Here is a 20,951-nt window from a genome sequence, read left to right as displayed (position 1 = left end):
TTGCAGTGCTGCAATGATTTAACAGAGCTTTCATTCACTTCCACACATAGAATGATACAACACCAAAAGAGGCAATGAAGGGTAATGTATGTTTATTTTTCTAAGTTGACATATACCATTACATTCTCAAACTTTCTAAAAGCCCTGCACTGCATCATTTTTCATGATTAGATTTTAAATCTTTGCACTGTGCATGACAGCGTTTTAGCACCACATTATGGGTCTTCTGAACGCAAATATTCATGTACACTATAATGTAACAATACACGACGGGCCCATCCAAATTTGTTTTGATTTTTGGATCTATGACAGTGATTAATGTACAGAATGACTGCTAACAATAGTTGGATGTTGAATGGGATTTGTGATAGAGCTTGGATCAAATGGTTTTTCACTGAAAACAATTCTTAAATTACAAATTATTCATTAGTTATACATACAGAAGTTTATTTAACTTTCTACTTTTTTTGCAGGTATTTCAGAACTGGCATCAACACCAGAAAAAGCTAGTGATTACCTCGCACCTCTTCTGAATTTTGCTGCAGACCATATTCCTCATTCTAAACACCAAGAGACTCCTTTATACATCCTATGCACTGCAGGCATGAGGATTTTGCCTGAAAAGTAACTTTTACTTGTATTTAAATAAATCCATTATCCTGTTTGGGTGGTGTTGCAAATAGGAACCGAATTTAAATGCGTGAAGCAATATAATAATTGTTTAAAAGCATTTTTACCATTAGTTGATCTGTTAATGGTTTCTATTCCTCCCTGCTCATAAAAACACTGCTGTAAGAAATTGATATGGTATTTGCAATCTGTAACACAGTACTATAGGCAGTTAAAAAAAACAGGTTGTATCCAATTTTTTAATACGTAGCTGAGCTGGAAAATTGGGTCAATTCTTCAGAAAGCACAGTGGCACTGGTAAGCGGTAAGGTTGTGTTTCACTAGAAGCATAACATTTCTGGAATAGGGCAACACCTAAAACACAGAATAATGTTTATAGAAAACACGAGAAATTCTGCAGATGCTGGAAATCCAAAGCGATGCACACACATGCTGTAGGAACTCAACAGGTCAGGCAGCAATTCATGGAAATGAACAAACTGTCGACGTTTTGGGCCGAGACCCTTTATCAGGACTGGAGTTATAGAATCATGGGAATTTCCAGTTCTGAAGGAGGCCAGTTAGTTCATCATCCAAGGCAGCCCAAATTAGGGAGTAAAAGTCTGGTAAATATTACCCTTTTTTTTAAAAGGAATGTTTTGTAAGTATGGTGTACCTCCTGATGAGATAAACATAATGTAAGATAGATTGGAGGCCTGAGAGAAGCTGCCATTTGTCTGTGTTTGCATTGAGAAATGATGATAATGCAAATCTTGAAATTGAGGATTTATGCTGTGCACTTGATCCAGGGTGTGCATGGTGAAGCAGACATATCATTATTGTTAAATATGAAGGATTTGAGTTAGGGCACAGATAAACTGCTGGAACAACTCAGCGTCCATGGAGGGAAAGAGTTTAATTGATATTTCAAGCTGATACCCTGCAGCAGTTGACTATGTCACCCTTTGAGCCTTCACACTTTATTGAAATTAAGACTAATTTCCTCAAAATCTGTCAACCACTGCTTTGAATTTATTTGATGATTTTACTCAACTCTCTCTGCAATGGATATTTTAAAAAATGTCTCAAAAAAGTCTCTTTTAATTCTAAATGACTGACCATTTACCCCGAGAGCCTATCTCCAACAGGGGCTGTTGCTTCTCCACAACTGCCTTATTTATTCCTCTCAGAACGACTCAGTGGAATCTCCTTTTCTATACACTAAATAAAATAGGTATGTAATCTGGAACCCTTCATACATAGTAGAGCAAACCTTAATTCATATCATAGTATGCATACTGAACAGGTTGATCTCAGGTCGGACAACAATGGAGATAATACAGAGAAGCCTACAGCCCAGTCTGTCACAGGTAAAGCCCTCCCCACCATTGAGTACTTACAAGTAGAGCTGTCACAGGAAAGCAGCATCCATCATCAAAGACCCCCACCATCCAGGCCATTCACTCTTTTCAGTGCTGCCATCAGGAAGGAGGTACAGGACTACACTGCCAGGTTCAGGAACAGTTACTATCCCTCCACCATCAGGCTTTTGAACCAGAGGGGATAATGTCACCCACTGCAATATGGAACTGATTCCACAATCTATGGGCTCACTTTTAAGGACTCTACAGTTCTTGATATTTATTTATTTATTATTCCTTTTTTCTTTCAGTATTTTGCGCATTGTTTGTTTGTCCGCCTTTGTTGTGTGGGATATTTCATTGATTCTGCTGTGTTTTTAATTACTGTGAATGCCCACAAGAAAATGAATCTCAGGATAGTTATATGGTGATAAATATGTACCTTGATAATAGATTTCTTGTGAACTTTGAATTTTCATCTGTATGTCTGTATTCAGTTGTTGAAGAAAAACATTCCCCTTTAAGCTGGAAAGCATTAGAACATAGAATATTGCAGCACAGTACAGGCCCTTCGGCCCACAACGTTGTACCGACCATGTTTTGCCCATTTCAGGTGCAGTTCAGTTTGAGTTCAACTGTGATATCCTTACTGTCAAATCCCTTGCTGCTAATCAATGTCACATAGATCATTCACTTTTGACTGGGAGCTAGAGTTGACAGATTGTGTTGGCCAGTCTGAAGTATGTAATTAAGAGAATGCGGATGCACATTTGTGTTTCACACAATATGAACAAATATATTCAAAGTGTTGACCACTGACATTTTTGTTTGGCAGCCAGCAAAATGCAATACTTGAAGACCTCCGTACAGATATCCCACTTCACTATGATTTCCTGTTTGCAGACTCGCATGCTGAGGTAATTTCAGGCAAACAGGAAGGTATGTATTCTGTGCTTTCTATAATTTTAAATCAGTCATCACTTACTTGACAAATGTATTCTGTGGGTATTGTGGATAGATATTAACAGGCAAACTGCAACACTGGCACTGAGTTTGGTGTTAAGAATGATGCACTGGTTGAATAGTAACTCTGCTATTATATCAGGCAATAAGTTAAAGGTTAGGCTTAATACTTAAAAGTTACTTTTGGCACTTAAAAAGGACGAAAATATCTTGCATGCAAACAGAGTATGTTTAGACTATATTCACAAAGTATAACAAAATAAAACTTGTGTTCATCACTTTTTTTTTGTGATTCTGGAATCGTAAGTAATTAATATTCAGTCTTTCTGTGGTGAGTTGTGCTTTTAAATATTTCTCTTTCAAAAATCGTTTTAGGTGTGTATGCTTGGATTGGAATCAATTTTGTCCTGGGAAGATTTGACCACATCAGTGCTGGTAAAAATAAATTAATGTATTATAAGGGATAATATGATTAAATTTTTGCTGTGTGTATTTTGTACCTTGTTATTTATAGCTTATTTTGCACTAGAATGAAGAACTAGTATTATGTTCCAATTAATATAAGTCTCTGCTAGTCCTTAAGATTGATAAATTTATAATGTAGGAATGGCACCATTACAGTCGCCTCACAACTCTAGTGACCTGGGTTCAATGTTATGTGTTGGTGGTTAGGTTAATTGGCCACTGTGAGTTGCCCCAAGTATAAGTGAATTGTAGATTCAAGAGAAATTCAATAGGAAGGGTGGGTGGAAGAAAAGTTAGTGCAAATGGGGTGCTTGTTGGTCAGTGTGGGCTCAGTGGGTGCTAGGATATGTTTCTTTGCTGTGTGACATTACAGATGTTTGGCATGTTCTGCTAGAAGAGAGTCAGGTTCTGCCTTTGCTTCTTGCCCCATCAGCTTGTTTGAAAATCTGGATTAATTTAGATATTTTGAGCATGGTTTTGAGATTAAAATATAATTTACTTTCCTACAGAAAAGTGAGCCGTCAGATAATTGGGTGTATTTTGGAGATATATACAGTATATTATGTGTGGTATCTGATTGTCATTGGCAAGACTGGTATTTATTGCTCAGCCACATTTGCCCTTAAAGATAGTAGTGAACTGCAGTACCTCCTGGTGAAGTTACTCTCATTCTTTGTCAGTAATTCCTAGCACCCAGTATTGATAAAGGAACAGTGATATGATTCAGAGTTGGACGGTGAATGTGAATCTGCCAGTGGCGGTGTATTTTTGTACCTGCCATCTTTGTACTCTGTGGTAGTTATCATAACATTGGGAAGTGCTGCAGAAATTCCCTGACTTCTCAGCTTGCAGATCGAAAGCTTAAACATCTTCCAAGTGTTTGTAGGATGAATAAAATCCATTCTGATCATTGTGTACTATGTGCATTGTGTACTAGTGTAAAGCTAATGTGATGGCTTAAAAAAAAGTTAAACTTGACCTTTTCTGAATTCACACAGGTGAAGACTCGATGGTGGAAGTCAACGTTCCTGGCACTGAAACCCAGGCGGCCGTTGTCCGCAAGAGGACAACTGGTGTGCTGGATATGGGTGGAGTTTCCACTCAAATAGCCTATGAAGTCCCCAAAACTGTAAGCTTTGCCTCTTCACAACAGGTTATTATCTGTCCAACCTTCTTTTATTTTGCATTTTTCTTTTTATTCTGTATTCCCCACCCTTTGGTCTTTAACTTTGTTATCGAAGCCTTGTCTTCACAACTTTGCATGTTGGTTAGGCCGTATCTTGCTGATACTTATGTGCATGCTCTGGGAAAACTAATGGATTATCTTTGATCTTGTATGTTATGTTGGCTTGTTTTTCTTTTGAAATAGCTGTTCTATTTTTAAATTAACTTCTTGTGAATCAGACAAAATTTTGCACTATTTACAATAAGTGGAGAAGGTCTGATAGCAGGCTTGATGGCAGAATGAATGGGCCTTTGATATGGATGTGGGAAAGCAGCAGTGGATGAGGGGATAAAGTGGTGGGTGTGAAAGGTTTATTGGAGAGGATGTGCAGGGTATGTGACATTCATTTCAGCATCCTTATCCTTAAAACCTTTGGAGTTGATAGTGCTTGGGAATGAAGGGGAAAATGGGAATGTGGAAAATCCTAATACTGTAAGACATAGGATTGGATTAGACCATTCAGCCCATCAAGTCTGCTCCATCATATTCTCCTGGCTGATTTCCCCCTCAACCCCATTCTTGTGCCTTCTCTCTGTAACCTTTAATACTCTTACTAATTAAGAATCTATCAACCTCAGTTTTTAATATATCCAGTGACTTGGCCTCCATAGCCATTTGTGGCAATGAATTCCACAGATTCACTACCCTCTGGCTAAAGTAATCCTTCCTCATCTTAAGAGGACATCCTTCTGTTCTGAGGCTGTGCCCTCTGGTCCTGGACTCTCCTTGAGACAAGAGCCTCTGTGCAGCCTTTGCATGGAACTTGAGGTAGGGGGAGGACCAAAGTTTGCAATTCTGGAGTTTGAGGCCTGGAAGTCGAAGCTCCTGGTCCTGAATCTGGTCTTCTCGTGTAAAGAGATGTTCGCAAGGGAACGCTGCTAACTGGCACGTTCCAGGGTGCAGCGGACTGTGCTGAGAGTCAGCCTGGAGCTTGCTGCAGCCTCTGTGAAGGCTCATTGTAGAACAGCCCCAGTCTAGGGTTCTGTCACTGAATAACAGCAAGTTGCATTTTGTGCAGCAATAGAAAATGCTAGAAACACTCAGCAGGTCAGGCCACATCTGTGGGAAGGGAGGAAGAGTTTGTTATGTTTCAGATTGACGAATCTTTATGAAGACACTATGGGAGTGAGAACTTCAGATACATTAAGTTAAATGAGTTTACAGGATTGCACTCTGAGAATTGGAAATGCCTGGGAAGTGCAGCAATTTGCTCTTAATGTATAAGAGTCTAAGGTGCTTCACTGGAAAGCTGCCAAACAAAACAGAACGTTTAAACAAATGAGGAGCCACTCAGAAAGCCATCCAAAAGTCTATGTCAAGGAGGAGGCCTTATGAGAAGACTGATGTAGGAAGAAACTTCCAGAGCATAGAGATTGGGGAGATTAGGCAGATTAAAGGGTGAGACCACCGATATTTTGGAGCATTGTAGGACTGGAAGAGATGAGGGCAGGTGGTGAGAACAAAGGGGGATTTGTAACAAGCTGGAATGTCCTTTTTTGATTTTCACCTGCATAGTTGAGTTAAATGACGAAGTTTCTGTTGATACTTGTTTATAATGAGTCTGCTGGAAATGGGGATAAATGCATACTACTTGATTAAGGTCCTCTGAGGACCAGTCCATTTGCTTAAATTTGCAATGACATTTGATATTGAATGCACAGAAATTTCCCACTACAAGACCAAGGGGAGGACATTGTCTTTTCTCCGCCTCACAGTAAACTCCCAGGTCACCACTCCTGTCTCAAGGAATCCCTTGGGGTTAAGCCTGACTGCTCGCACTCTGTGTTGTACTCCCCCTTGCACAGTTTTAAGACTATTTTCCATTCTGATCCCCAATTCCCTTACTGTCCAAAGTGATATTAAACTCCAATTTAAATAAGCTCATGCCTGAACAGTCATTCCTGTGGGTCCAGTGCACTGTCTTGATCCTCACCAGAGTAACCACTGAAGCCATGAGTTTGGTTTTGTGCATAGGGAGGTGACGTCTGGAATAGATCCACAGAAACAGTTTGAAATTCACATTGTTGCTTGGTGGGGGATGAACCACTACAGTATAAAGTCCTCGTTTTCATGTTCAAACGACTCCAAGGCCTTATTGTTCCTGGTGGCATTTTCCAAAGCTGAAGGCCCATATTACCTAGCAGAACAAGGTCTCTTTTCTCCTGTGTTCCAATTTAACTTATTAATTTTAATTCTTAATTTTGCTTGAACTGTAGATGAAAATGGTTGCAACAAGTTTGCATGCCTACTAGGAAATATGTCTTTTGCTTTAAAAGTGTCTCCCGCAGCTCCAATCTGCTAATTAAATTTGCTGATGACATTACACTAATTGGCCTAATCTCAAATAATAATGAGGCAGCCTACAGAGAAGAAGTCATCACCCTGACACAGTGGTGTCAAGACAACAACCTCTCCCTCAATGTCGCCAAAACAAAGGAGCTGGTTGTGGACTCCAGGAGGAATGAAGATAGGCATCAATGGGTCTGTGGTTGAGAGGATGAACATCTTTAAGTTCCTCAGCATACACATCACTGAGGATCTCACATGGTCTGTACATACTGGTTGTGTGTGTGAAAAAGGCACACAGCGCCTCTTTCACCTCAGATGATTGAAGAAGTTTGGTATAGGCCCCCAAATCCTAAGAACTTTCTACAGGAGCACAATTGAGAGCATCCTGACTGGCTGCATCGCTGCCTGGTATGGGCACTGTACTTCCCTAATCGTAGGATCCTGTAGAGAGTGCAGAGAGACAGCCCAGTGCATCTGTAGATGTGAACTTCCCACTATTCAGGACATTTGCAAAGACAGGTTGTAAAAAGGGCCCAAAGGATCATTGGGGACCCGAATCACCCCAACCACAAACTGCTCCAGCTCCTACCATCCGGGAAACGGTACCGCAGCATAAAAGTCAGGACCAACAGGCTCCGGGACAGCTTCTCCACCAGGCCATCAGACTGATTAATTCATGTTGACGTAACTGTATTTCTATGTTATATTGTTGTACATAGTATTTATTATAAATTACCATAAATTGCACATTGCATATTTAGACAGAGAAGTAACATAAAGATTTTTACACATGTATATGAAGGATGTAAGTAATAAAGTCAATTCAACTCAAGGTTTGCAGAAATCACGCAGGGCTAAGGAGCAATGAAGACCCTGCAGCAGTTTGTACATTGTGGATGAGAACTTTATGCTGTAGTGATTCATTCTCCCCAAGCACCAAAGTAAATTTTGAACCTCTCTACTTACAGCCTGTCTTTCTGTAGATTTTTTCCTAGAGGCCACCTTCCCAATATGTGAAACCAAACTTTTGGTCTCAGCAAGAATTCAGTGAGCATGGACAAATTTCAGTAGACCCGGACCCAGAAAGTGACAGTTCAGTGATTGAGCATATGAAAACCAAAGTTTGATAGCACTTTGGATCATAAAGGTATTTGGCAAGAAAATGGCCTCAAGCCATGATTCTGAATTTTGGAGTGGACCCAAAGAGCCATATGACTTTCCCTTCTACTTAATGTGATCAATCCCAGTGAATTTGTATTTGTTTGCTGTAGGAAGTTAATCCTGGTGTTTGGCTGTTTGCGTGGTATTGTGATAAAATTCTCTTTTCCTCTATTTGTCCTCTTCTCAATGTTGAAAGAAAAGTAGGATATTTTCTATCGTGATCTTGGGGAATATCAGTGTGCTTTTCCTTTGTCTCTTTCTTTCTCACTTAATTCAAAGTTTGCCAGTAATTTGAATATAATTTTCATTTTTCCCATGTATTTTCAATCCTTGAATCTGTTCAATTACTGAGACACCCTGTTTGTGCCATCATCCCACCAGCTCATGGCCCCAGTAAGTTAAGGTACATTTTATATTTAAGCTAAAGGCACAAAAAAAAAAGCAAGTCTAACAAATCTAATTGTTTTCTGCTGAATCCAGCTGATGCCCATTTAACTCTTATACATTTATTTTCATTTCACTTTGGGCCAATTTCTGCTCACTTCCTTTAGGTCGAATTGCTATTCTACTTATTCAATGCTGTTTGTTAATTATGCTTTGTAATTTGAGCTGCATGCTGAAAGGTCTAGGTGCAGGATAAAGTTGTCTTCTTATGTTTGATTACTCTCACCTTGAGCAGGAGGAAGTAGCCAAGAACCTGCTGGCAGAGTTCAATCTGGGCTGTGATGCCCATCAAACAGAGCATGTATACAGAGTCTATGTCACCACATTTCTAGGTTTCGGTGGGAATGCTGCCAGGCAGCGCTATGAAGAACAGATTGTCTACAAGACTATGCTCACAAACAGGTACTGAAACTATATGAGGATAGATTCATACATGTGGGCCAGGCAACTATATTTTGTGGCCCACCTGGTGGATTTCAGTGTGTTTGCTCCATTTGTGCTTCTTCCTACTCTGCTCCATCTTTTTTAAGAGAGAAGGTAGTAGCATCAGTACAACAACTCTACATGTCATGGTATAATTGTTGATCAGAATATAAATGAGTTCTTAGGCCCACATGTCCAAGCTGACCTTGTTTGCCCATCTACACCAATCCCACTTTCCCACATTAGAGTCATTCCTTCTTTGCCTTGCTTATTTAAGTATCTGTCGGAATAACTCCCTAACACAGTAAATTTATTTGATTCCACTACCTCCTGTGGCAGTGTATTTCAGCTGTCAACAACTGTCCCCTTTAAATTTTCTATCTCTCAGCTTAAAACTAAGCACCCTTGTTTTTGATGTCCTACAAGATTTTTCAAGCCAATGAAATACCTCCCAAATAGAGATGTTGACCATACTTTTAAGCTGCACGTCGTGTTTATAAGCGAATTAAAAATTGAACTTGAAACAGTCAGAATCCTGAGAATAGTTTTCTATTATAGAACATGAGCAAAAGGAGTTTGTTTTTTGAGTAAATCCAAAACTTATTAATACAAGATTGTAATTAATAAATCCAAAAGAAAGTTAATAAATTTCTTGGTGTGACAAGCACTGAGAACATGAAGCTCACACCGACTTTTGGAAGTGACAGGTATTGATTTAGGGGAAGCTTGATAGGTCCATAATGTAAACTTAAATTCGCCGGGCCAATAACCACACCACAAACAGTTCTTTACTTTATCTTATTCACCAGTTTAATTTGTTCAAACTCAGCTGGCGAGAGGTACAGAGCCAAACACCAGAGGGACAGATTTCCTCTCCCCCTGGGGGCCCATATCGGACTTCTGTCTAACATGCAGACAAGTTACAATTTATAGAACTCGAAAGACAAAGAGCACTTAGTTCAACTGTTATTCTCACCAAGTCTGTTGGAGCAAAACTTAATTAATTAGATAAGAAAGTCCACTAAATCAACGTTATAATTAAAGATGAATGTACTGTGCAGTCCTTATCAGTTATTCCCTTTGCTAGGGCCTGACTTAATAACAGACAGATGTTCATTCCTGTTCTTTTTAGTGGGTCTTCCCTTTCCCTAAACAAAATTGGGTACAGTACTTAGCTCAATTTTTGCAAAACCATAAGGCAGGATGTGTGCGACCGATAAGCAGAACCTAACCCCCAGAACATTACAAAGTCAGGAGACATCTGCAAGGTTGTTAGTCTGAAACCTGCCTCAGGCGGATTACTCGGAGCAGAATAAACAGAATTTTGTACGCAATTTTAACCCGTTATCTACAAGAATCTAAAAGTCATTTCCTACTTCCCCAATACGCTTAAAACTTCATTAATAAGGGAAAGAAATAAAAAGATTTGCAGGTAGGGTGAAATGAAGTCAGTCACAGCACAAAAAAACACAGCTTAGATTATATGGGTTTGTTTTCTATTAATAATTCTGAGAAAGTTCTTGTTTTGTCTGTTGCTTGATGTGTTAAAAGCAAAACAATTTATGTTGTTTATTGAACTGCTTGGTTTGAGAGGGAAAAGGTACAAAACTTGGTTTGGATCACTAACCCAGTATTAGGTATTTTGCTGTGTGCAATGCCCAAGATATGTTGTGTGGTGGAATTTCCTTTATGATTCTTGTTGTGGCTGATGGGAATGTGGGAGAAAATGTCAGTGAGTGGATTAGTTGGGGTGGGCTGTACAGTGTGGATGATGGGGAAAGAGGCGATTGGTATGGTATAAATTTTAAAACATCATTGGTGGTAAAGGGGTGGGTTTGATGAGGGGAGAAATAAACCTGGAGGAATAAGAGCATATGATCCTGGGGCAGGTGAAGCACTTCCAATTTGTCAGCATTTAACGTGAGTGGCATTTGTCATCCTTGTGCGAGTCTACATTCTACACTGTTAGACAACACTGGGCATGCCTGGCAATTCTCAAGTGGTAGTGCTCTGCGCACAATGGTTGTGCAGGCCTGATATAAAGCATACACATTCTCATTTGTTTGACTGGAAAGACATAGTAGCTGTTACAACTAATATTTGGGCAGAACATGAAGGGGAACCTCTTCCCTTAGAGGGTGGTGAGAGTGTTGAATGACTTGCCAGCTGAAGTGGTGGATCCAGGTTCGATTTAAACATTTGAGAGAAATTTGGATAGGTACATGGATGAGGGAGGTATGGAGGGCTTTGGTCCAAGTGCAAGTCCATGCGTCTGGGCAGAGTAATAGTTTGGCAGGGATTAGACAGGCCATAAGGCCTGTTTCTGTGCTGGTGCATTTTATGATTAATGGAGAGAAGTGAAAATGTAATCATGTTAAATAACAAAAAAAAAAATCACTTGCCTCATTTCTGTTGCAGGTTGCTGGGGCAGAAGATGGGTACATCTGAGGAAATCCCATACTTGGACCCCTGTTTGCCAGTTGACATCAAGGATGAAATTCATCAAGATGGGCATACTGTGTACTTGAGAGGACTGGGAGATTTTGACTGGTGTCGGGAAGTGATTAGCCCCTTATTGAATAAAACTAATGAAACTTCAACATCCCTTAGTGGGGTCTACCAGCCACCTGTAGACTACAGAAACAGTGAATTTTATGGTTTTTCTGAATTTTTTTACTGTACTGAAGATGTCTTGCGAATGGGTGGTGCCTACAACGTTACTAAATTCATGAAGGCTGCTAAGGTATTGAGCTGAATTTCATATATCCAGTGAAATGTCTCTAAATGTACATCTTGATTGTCAGGTGGGTATTCATCTTGCCTGAGTGGGTATAGCTCTCTCTGTGTCAGTTTATGGTTCAAGTCTCACTGCAGAAGCTTGAAAATAGACACACTGCCTGATGCTGCAGTGCTTTACCATGGGAGCACCACACTGCTGAAAGTGACCTTTCAGAAGAGATGTCAAACTAAAATCACATCTGTCAACTGGTGTTTTAGATCTCTTGATAAAATCTTAGAGCACAGCTGTTGTCTCTGATGTGCTAAATAATAATTGAAGTATTGAAGATCATCTTTATGTGTCACATGTTCATTGAAGCATACAGTGAAATGTGTCATTTGGTCAACAACCAATGCAGTGCATGTATGTGCTAGGGGCAGACTGCTAGTGTCACCATGCTTTTGGTGCCAGTATAGCATGTCCACAACTTACTAACCCTAGCTCCTGGGTGTTTAGAATGTGGGAGGAAACTGAGCACCTAGAGGAAACCCATGCATTGACGAGGAGGATGTACAAACTCATCGCAGACAGTGGCAGAGATTAAACCCCATTTTACAGCTAGCATCATAAACTGTTACACTAACTGCTATGCCACTGTGCTGCCCAATAATTCTGCATGAATTGCACCACTGGGGAGAAAACAATTGGGTATCATCACATGTGGGCCAGAGAGGACAAGCCTTTCTTGCAAGTTTTACATCAATTTGTAAGCCAGCATTTTAACTTGACTGAACTTCTAGGATGTGCGAAATGACAGCATGATGGTCAAATCAGCTTGCCTTTCCTGTTCCTGACTCCTTAGCTGACTAGGTAATTATCTTTTGTGGTTTATCAGATGTCTTTTGAGGCTTAGTTCACACAAGGTCGTTTCAAGATGCACCTGTTTCCATGCTTTTCAAAAGGGATTTATTCTTTGCAGAGGTGACATTTGACAGTCTGAAAGGTCTTCAAACAATTAAGTGCAGTGGATAGAAAAGAAGGTTGAGGGAAGATTTGATAGACTTGTTTAAATTCAAATGTTATCAATTCATGGACACCAAGGTGCTGATATAAAGTGGAGATCAGCAATCACTATCATCATCAATCTCCAAATCTGCCAATTATTCTTGGTGCTACCATTGATTTGTTTTCACTGGCAGCAGGGTTAGTCACCAGAGGCCACAGCTTTGACATCAGCAAAATAACCAGAAACAATGTGAATAATAAAATTTATTTTTGTGCAGCAAGTAATCGGAATGTAGCATTGTATTCCCTGCCTCATCAGATAATAGATTCAGTAGTAGCCTTTAAAAGGAAATAGCTAAAATACATAATGAAAAGTTGCAGGTTTATATAGAGAGAGCAAGGAAGTAGGTCTAGTTGGATTAAAGAGCTAGCATAAACTCAGGAGACTAGTCCTGACGAAGGGTCTCGGCCCGAAATGTCAACTGTACCTCTTCCTAGAGATGCTGCCTGGCCTGCTGTGTTCACCAGCAACTTTTATGTGTGTTGCTCAGGAGACTAGCATTGTTTATGTGTGTTCTTTTTAATATATAGGATTATTGTGCAACAAAGTGGACAGTTCTGAAGGAACGTTTTGACCGTGGCTTGTACTCCTCTCACGCGGACCTGCACAGACTGAAGTGAGTGGCTCGTGGTATTGCATTCATCTCACTGAACAAGGAAATGTTATAGTGGATCCTCATTCCTATCTCACACTTGTACAAATACTGTGGTTCAATGAAGATGAAGCTGGCCATGCTCTACCAGCCCTACTGTGGACTGTTAAAGCCTCCATTCCTATCATCTGTGTACTAGAGCAGAGCGTACTTGCTAACCTCCTGAGTGTAGCATACTGAGCTCTGATTACCTGCTATAGCATATTTTCCAAAAACATGTTTATCTTGTAGCACTGGAGGTAAGGGATGGAAGGAAGTAGAATGTCTTTCTTATTTTTCATCTTTGGTATAGAGCTTGAAATCACACTAAGAGAGAAAATCTAAACTAAATCTGTGTTCAGGGAGATTCAGATGTATACATAATGACAAGTAACAAACAGGCATCTGCTGCCAGATCGTTGGGATTGAACGACATAATCCTTTTCAAAATGCTACCTTCTTAAAGGTGCTCAAATTCAAGAGTACCGAGAACCAGAGCAGGATTGTCTTCTCTACCCTGATGTTAGAATGCAATTGCAAAACTTTCTCAGCTATGAGTCTCCAATACTTGACTAAATTTATTTATTCAATGACTGAGGCTCAATGACAAGGTTGGCATTTTAATCCATGTTCCTACATGCTTTTGAGAAGCTCATAGTCATGTGCTTATTAAACCGTTGTACTCCTGTTAGTTAGGAAATTGGAACATTTTGACCCAACCATGATGAAAGGATAGAGGTACATTTCCAAGTCAAGAGGTGGCATTGCTCCAATGCGACTATGCGATGGTAGATGAAGTGAGTTCAGGAGATGCTGGTGAAGAAGCCTTATTTAATTGTGGTCAAGATTTGGTGGATGATACTAAGTGCAGCCATTGCATTCCAGAATGAAAAAGAGTCAATGTCATTGATGTGAATAGTTTTATTAAGTTTCAGCTAATGGTGACATCAGGATTTTAATGTAGGGATATTCAATGATTGTGTCATTGACTAGTAAGGGTAGCTCAATAAATTCTCTATTGGCAATACTATTTGTCTGGCATGGGTGTCCTTCACTCTCCATTGCACTCAATTTTGAAACTTCCAGATGGACTTTGTTCTATCACTTGTGTGAGAAGGTGCTGCTTAACTTCACTTCTCATTGTTCTTGCTAATTTACTGTGTCTTGTGGACTTTTAGGGAGAATAATTTGGCTTTCCTCTCTTTACTTATGTGTTTAAATGTCAAGATTGCATCACTTGGATCAGTCATTAGCCAAAGGGAATACTACATTCTCGGAGAATAGGGCTGAAACACGCTTTGAATAAGGCATCCTTGTGAAATGGTTTGATAGGTGAAACGTTTGTGTGTGAATTTAATCAACTTCATCTTTGATCAGAGTTTTTGTAATGGGAAGGTAACCAGGGCTGATGGGTTCCCAGAGAATGGGGGGTGGGGAGGGGTTGGTAATAGAATTGCTGAGGTGAAGCCAATTTTTTCCTGGACAAGCTCTCCTCTTTCACATTGACACCCCTGGGCTTTGGTGCCAGCCCAGCATATTTTCTAAACAATTCGATGTTACTTCTGTTAGTTCCCAGACTTAACTTGCTTGAACAGTAGCTCAATCATTTTTTCTAGTGAACCCGGTGAATTTAAAGGTAGTAGGAAATATACAAGCACTGGCTGCAACCTAATCATGGTCTAGGCTCCTGGTGTTCAAAACCTCAGTCTTGAGATGTGACTGCACATCCAACACATCATCTAAATGCCATCCCTGACTGCTTCCCAGGCCCCTGGCTCTGGCAACACTACTTCTGCCTGAACTCTGAACCGCTGTCTCACTAATGAATAAGCCAGGAGTTATACTGTCAGGATACCTAAATGTCTGGAAATTGTGTTATGAACATTTAACTATACTTATGAATATTTTACTTTCCTCAGCTCAAGACTCTGAAGGAGGAGTATCTTATTTTACTTTCTTATTGTAAGACAACAGGAAAGCTTGGGGGCAAAATCTGTAAATGCTGTGTGTGTTAAATTCAGGTATCAGTGTTTTAAATCGGCGTGGATGCATGAGGTTCTTCATCGTGGGTTCTCCTTCCCTGTGAACTATACCAACTTGAAAACAGCTCAGTTGGTCTATGACAAGGAAGTACAATGGACACTTGGAGCAATCCTCTACCGCACTCGTTACCTACCCTTAAGGTGAGACTCATTCGAGGTTTATACATCTTCCTTCTCTCAACTGATTCCCCATGCACTTTAGATTCTTTCCACAATTCTGTCTGACTTGCTGATTGTTTCCAGCATTTTATTATTTTTATTTCTACATTTTAGTGATTTTTCTAAGAGATAAATATTGGCCTTGTTGCAATGGCAAACTCGCCTATGCATTATCCAGTAAGGCTGTGGGATTTTGTTCACTCACTATAGAAAGTAGAGAGGGGACCTTGGCGTAATTTCCTAACGATAAAGGATTTGCATTATTGTCACGCCCAGTTGAAACTTAGAATGAAATGTGTTGTATTGCATCAACGTCCAACACGGTCCAAAATGTGCTGGGGGCAGCCTTCAAGTGTTGCCATTTGCTTCCAGTGCCAACATAGCATGCCCACAACTTACTAACCCTAACTTCTATGTTCTTGGAATATGGGAGGAAATTGGAAGCCCCCAGAGGAAGCCCACGCGGTCACGGGGAGAATGTACAAACTCCTTACAGACAGCAGCAGTAATCGAACCCTGATCTTAAAGTGGCACTCTAAAGCGTCGTGCTGACTGCTGTTGCTATTGTGCCACTCAGCATGTGAAGCATTTGACCTCTGACTGATGAGTGCACTCTCAGTCCTGCACTGGGGCATCTGCCAGACTTCTGTGCTTAAGTTTATGGAATGGGACTTGATCTATGTCTGATCCAAGATTTCTTCTGAATTTTGCATGTCCTTCGACTCCAAGTGAGTGATGCTAGAAGTCTATGTGCATGTGTTAAAGATTTCTCTTTATGCCAGAGGAATTGAAGATGGATTGAGAAGAGCTAGCAAGTGCACTTGTTGGATCTGGGATGCAGATTTGAACTCAGGTTATGCTGATACAATCTCCCTGTTCCTCTTCTGCCTTCAGTAATTTACAGTGCAGAACAATCATCTACTGGATTGCACGGGGGATTGCAGGTTACTTAGAATGACAGAGGGGCCAAGATTGCATTTCTTAGGATCTGCATAAGTTGGTGACATGTCCACCTTCTAGTCTGAACAGTATGGGTCAAATCCCACTGATTAAACTTAAGCACAGTACCTTAGGCTGTTGGCCCAATGCAGGACGGAGAGAATATGGCTCGATCAGAGGTATCATTTTTCAGATAAGAAATTAAATCAAAGTTCCCTCTGTGCTATTTCAGGTGGATGTACAATTAACTCCAAAGACTCATTGGATATCACACAGATAAGTTCGCTATCCATCAAAACAACATCAGTTAAAAGCAGAACTAAAGTAGAAAATACTAGAATAATTGCATAGATAAGACAGGAACTGTGGAAATAGAAGCTGAGTTAATGTTTCGGGTGAAAGATCCTGGGTTGGAACTGCTCTGTTCAATGTTCTGTTGTTCAGCACCAATACTTAAATACAAATTCTCCATTTACCATGATGTTGTTTTACTTGGGAGCTTGTGTACACGTTGGTTGTTAGTTTCTGTATTGATTACTTTCAGATCAATGCTAGAGAGCCACTTGATTCTCATTGGATAAAGCTTGTTGATCTGGTCACCCCGAACAATATATAAGGACACAGGAACAGGAGAAGGCCATCTGGTGCTTTGAAGTGCTCTGCTATTCAATTTGTCCTTTTCCAAGTTTCACCTCTTTCACCATATCTCTTGAAGACTTGTATTTTCTCCAAATCTATCTATCCTTTTTTTGAATATATTCAACAATTGACTTCTGTAATAAGAGGATTTCACGATTTCACCATGAAGAAATTTTGCCCCATCACAGTCCTGAAGACTGAGACTGTAATCTCTGATTCTGGACTCCCCTACCCTTGACACCTCCCCCCCACCCCCCAGCAAAGGGAAATGTTCAAGCTGATCCAATCTGTAAAACACTATCAGAATATTGTTGAGTTCAATGAGATCTTCTCCCATGCTCCCAAGCTGCTCTGTAATAGAGGCTCAGTTGCCACAGTCTTTCCTGAAATGGAGCCCTGTTATCCCAGGAATCAGTTAGGTGAATATTTATGGCACTGGCAAATGGATCCTTTCATCTTTAAGGGGGTCTAAAACTGTATTCTCTATTCCAGGTGTAGTCTTAAAAAGGCCTTTATAATTATAGTAAGACATCCTTGCTCCTGTATTCTAGACTTTTTACGTAACATAGAACCATAGAAATCTACAGCACATTACAGGCCCTTCAGCCCACAATGTTGTGTCGACCATGAAACCTACTCTAGAAACTGCCTAGAATTTCCCTACCGCATAGCCCTCTATTTTTCTAAGCTCCATGTACCTATCTAAGAGTCTCTTAAAAGACCCTACTGCATCTGCCTCTACCACCGTTGCTGGCAGTGCATTCCATGCACCCACCACTCTGTGTGGAAAAACTTACCTCTGACATCCCCCTTGTACCTACTTTGAAGCACCTTAAAGCTAGCCCCCTCACGTTAGCCATTTCAGCCCTGGGAAAAAGTTTCTGGATATCCACATGTACTTCAACTATTTGCTGCACCTCGATGTTTGCTGCCATTGATAGGTGTTCTAGGCCACGCAGAAGCTTTTGTATAATCAACATTATTTCACCATTTAGATGCTTTTCTATTTCTTTTACCAAAAGACAGAAATTTTACTTTATTTTCGCTACCATGTACCTGCCCACACATTCAACCTGTCCAACTTGTCTTAAAGCGTCTTTGTATCATTTTCATAATGTTGTTAGTGAACTTAGTATTACACTTAGTTCCCTATTCCAAATCATTGCTGTATATTGTGAACTGTGTGTAGTCACTAATCAATGCACTACCTCATTTGTCTGCAGCAAAAAAGGCCCAATTTTTCCTTTAGTGTTTCCTTGTACTACAATCCCTTGTTTCCAATGTTGCATACTAACTACTTCTGTTGGACTTTTTCATAGACTTAGTGAAAATCTAAATATCTGTTCAACCATTTTCATCTTCAGACAAAACAGGTTTGTCAAAAAATACTTCTTTCATAAATCCATTATTTGGGCCCCATTCTCTAAGAAAGGATGTGCTGGCCATGGAGATGGTCCCGAGGAGTTCACAAGAATTATCCTGGGAATGTAGGAGGGGTTCACAAGAATTATCCTGGTCAATGTATGAGGAGCATTTGATGTCTCTGGGCCTTTACTTCTGTGGAGTTTTGGAGAATGAGTGGGGATTTTGTTGAAACTAAGTGTATATTGAAAGCAACACACACAAAATGGTGGCAGAGCTCAGCAGGCCAGGCAGCCGAGAGCCTCCTTCAGGGCTCAAAACATCAACTGTTTACTCTTTTGCATAATGCTGCTTGGCCTGCTGAGTTTCTCCAGCACTTTGTGTGTGCTGCTTGGATTTCCAGCATCTGCAGATTTTCTCATCTTAATATTGAAAGGCCTAGGTAGAGTGGATGTGGAGAGGATGTTTTTCTATAGCAGGGGAATCTAGGACCAGAGGCCATAGCCTCAGAATAGAGGGACATCCCTTTAGCCAGAAGGTGAATCTGTGAAATTCACTGGCATAGATGGCAGTCATTGAGTGTATTTAAACCAGTGGTTGATAGGCTCTTGATTATTAAGAGTGTCAAAGGTTACTTGTAGGATGAGGAAAATGGGGTTGAAAGGGATCATAAATCAGCCATGATGGAATGACGGAACATACTCAATGGGGCAAATGGTCTGATTCTGCCCCTATGTCTTAATGTCTAACATTTTCTAACTGTACTTTGATTGCATCTTTTCATTGACTGTAGCATTTCCCCTACTACTGACATAAGGCTAGCAAGTCTCCTTTCTTTCCCTACTTCTTTAACATTGGGTATACTTTTGTCATCTTCCAATCTGCGGGAGTTATTCTGACATTTTTGAAGGTTACAGCCAATGAAGTCACTGAATCCGTGACTGCTATTTGTTGTAGCCTAGGATGCAGAATATAAGACATGAGAGATTTGTTGGATTTTGGTCGCATTAATTTCTCCAGCACCCCCCCCCCTTTTTTTTTTAAAAGACTCACTTTTATTAGACTCTCTTTAGCATTTTCTTGCTTGCTATTTCATTACCTTTTCCATGAAGAGTGAACCAAGCTTTAGTTACTTTGCTACTTCTTTGCTCTCCCTTATCAAACCCTCCATTTATAAATGTAAGAGCACTACATTTGTCTTCAGTAATTTTTTTATAAATTGTAAACTTATAAAGTTTTTATTACAATTTTCCTCTCATACTCTGTATTGTTTTCTTAATGTCACGGTCTTCTTACTGATTTCTAAATTGCCCTCAATGCACTTATGATAAGAAACTTTAAAAATGGGTCCCATTTGCTGCCAGTGCACTAATCAGTGGCTTTTTAAATATCTTTGGCAATTATTTCCTCTCATTCTGTTTGCCTTGATGTCGACAGGGACATTCAACAGGACAATTTCAAGGTGAACCACTCACACTGGAGGGGCTTCTCCTTCGTCTACAACCATTATTTATTTTTTGTCTGTTTCCTGGTGGTCCTCTTGTCCATCGTCCTCTACTTGCTGCGACTGCGACGGATCCATCGCAGGATGTTGCACAACTCCTCGCCTGCTGCGCTCTGGATGGCTGAAGGCGGGCTACCTCAGATATCCGAAGTTTCTTGAGATCCTGTGGCTGGGATGGCAGTTGTAAAAGTCTTGCTCCTTGGGGTGAGATGTGTCTGCCAGCATGATCTTTGTTCAGGGGCACTTGAGGCAACGTGCAAAGCTTTGAAATGGTTTCCACGGCAGGTATATGGACATTGCTCTCTGGCTTAACGTTTCCCCCTGGACATCCTTCAGACCTTCACCTGCCTTTTAGGGCTGTCAAGACTGATTTGTATGTTTCCTTCCATTGGTTTGTCAAGTGGTAGGCTGCAAAACGTGATCTTCAAAGTTTGTATAAGAGAATGGAACCTCCTAAAGTTGTCAGATGTCTTGCACAAAGTAATAGTAGTCAACCAGGTTTGGGGCTTTGAGTGACAAAACTTCCCATTTTGTCTTTCATTTTTAAAAAAATTAAACATCTGGAAAACCTTGTTACTTTGCAGAGTGTTCTAAGCCAAACCTGGATGTCTCCTTTCAGGGGAAGAGAGTCTGGTCCAATACATGCTTGTAATATGAAAATGAATGACAATCGAACATGTTGAAATGTTTATTTATAATTGCAATAAATTGAGCTGATGAGGATACATTTGTTACTTAGCAATCAATGACCATGTGATAATAAATGTCTTTACAAAATATCCCTTGCCTTCATCATTGTTCTGTTGCATATAATGCAGTGTTTTGACCTAGATGCTGTGTAACATGTCCCTAAACCTGGATGCCTGGCTACGTGCTCCATCACAATGTCTTTTACATTTTCACCTCCTAACATTACCTATCCCCACTTCTGCCTCATCCCACGTGTTGCT

At 40.3% G+C, this 20,951-nt stretch overlaps 1 protein-coding gene across 4 annotated transcripts in view; it reads left to right on the top strand.

The window, feature by feature from the left end:
* The window catches only part of entpd4 (ectonucleoside triphosphate diphosphohydrolase 4), a 32,468-nt gene extending 11,744 nt beyond the window's left edge, over positions 1–20,724 (top strand). For 2 of the 4 annotated variants that reach the window (XM_072266528.1, XM_072266529.1), the window contains exons 5-13: positions 474–624; positions 2,806–2,909; positions 3,309–3,368; positions 4,397–4,551; positions 8,753–8,919; positions 11,359–11,683; positions 13,256–13,341; positions 15,378–15,539; positions 19,935–20,724. In XM_072266528.1, coding sequence (XP_072122629.1) covers positions 474–624; positions 2,806–2,909; positions 3,309–3,368; positions 4,397–4,551; positions 8,753–8,919; positions 11,359–11,683; positions 13,256–13,341; positions 15,378–15,539; positions 19,935–20,160 — 1,436 coding nt within the window. In that variant the 3' untranslated portion in view covers positions 20,161–20,724. The other 2 variants (XM_072266530.1, XM_072266531.1) reach the window with 2 other exon arrangements.
* Positions 20,725–20,951: the final 227 nt, after the last annotated feature.

The sequence above is a fragment of the Mobula birostris genome, chromosome 8 (assembly GCF_030028105.1).
Source record: "Mobula birostris isolate sMobBir1 chromosome 8, sMobBir1.hap1, whole genome shotgun sequence".
In the NCBI taxonomy this organism is placed as follows: Eukaryota; Metazoa; Chordata; class Chondrichthyes; order Myliobatiformes; family Myliobatidae; genus Mobula; species Mobula birostris.
Note: the sequence above shows the minus strand (reverse complement) of the source record. Positions and strands in the feature narration are given on the sequence as shown.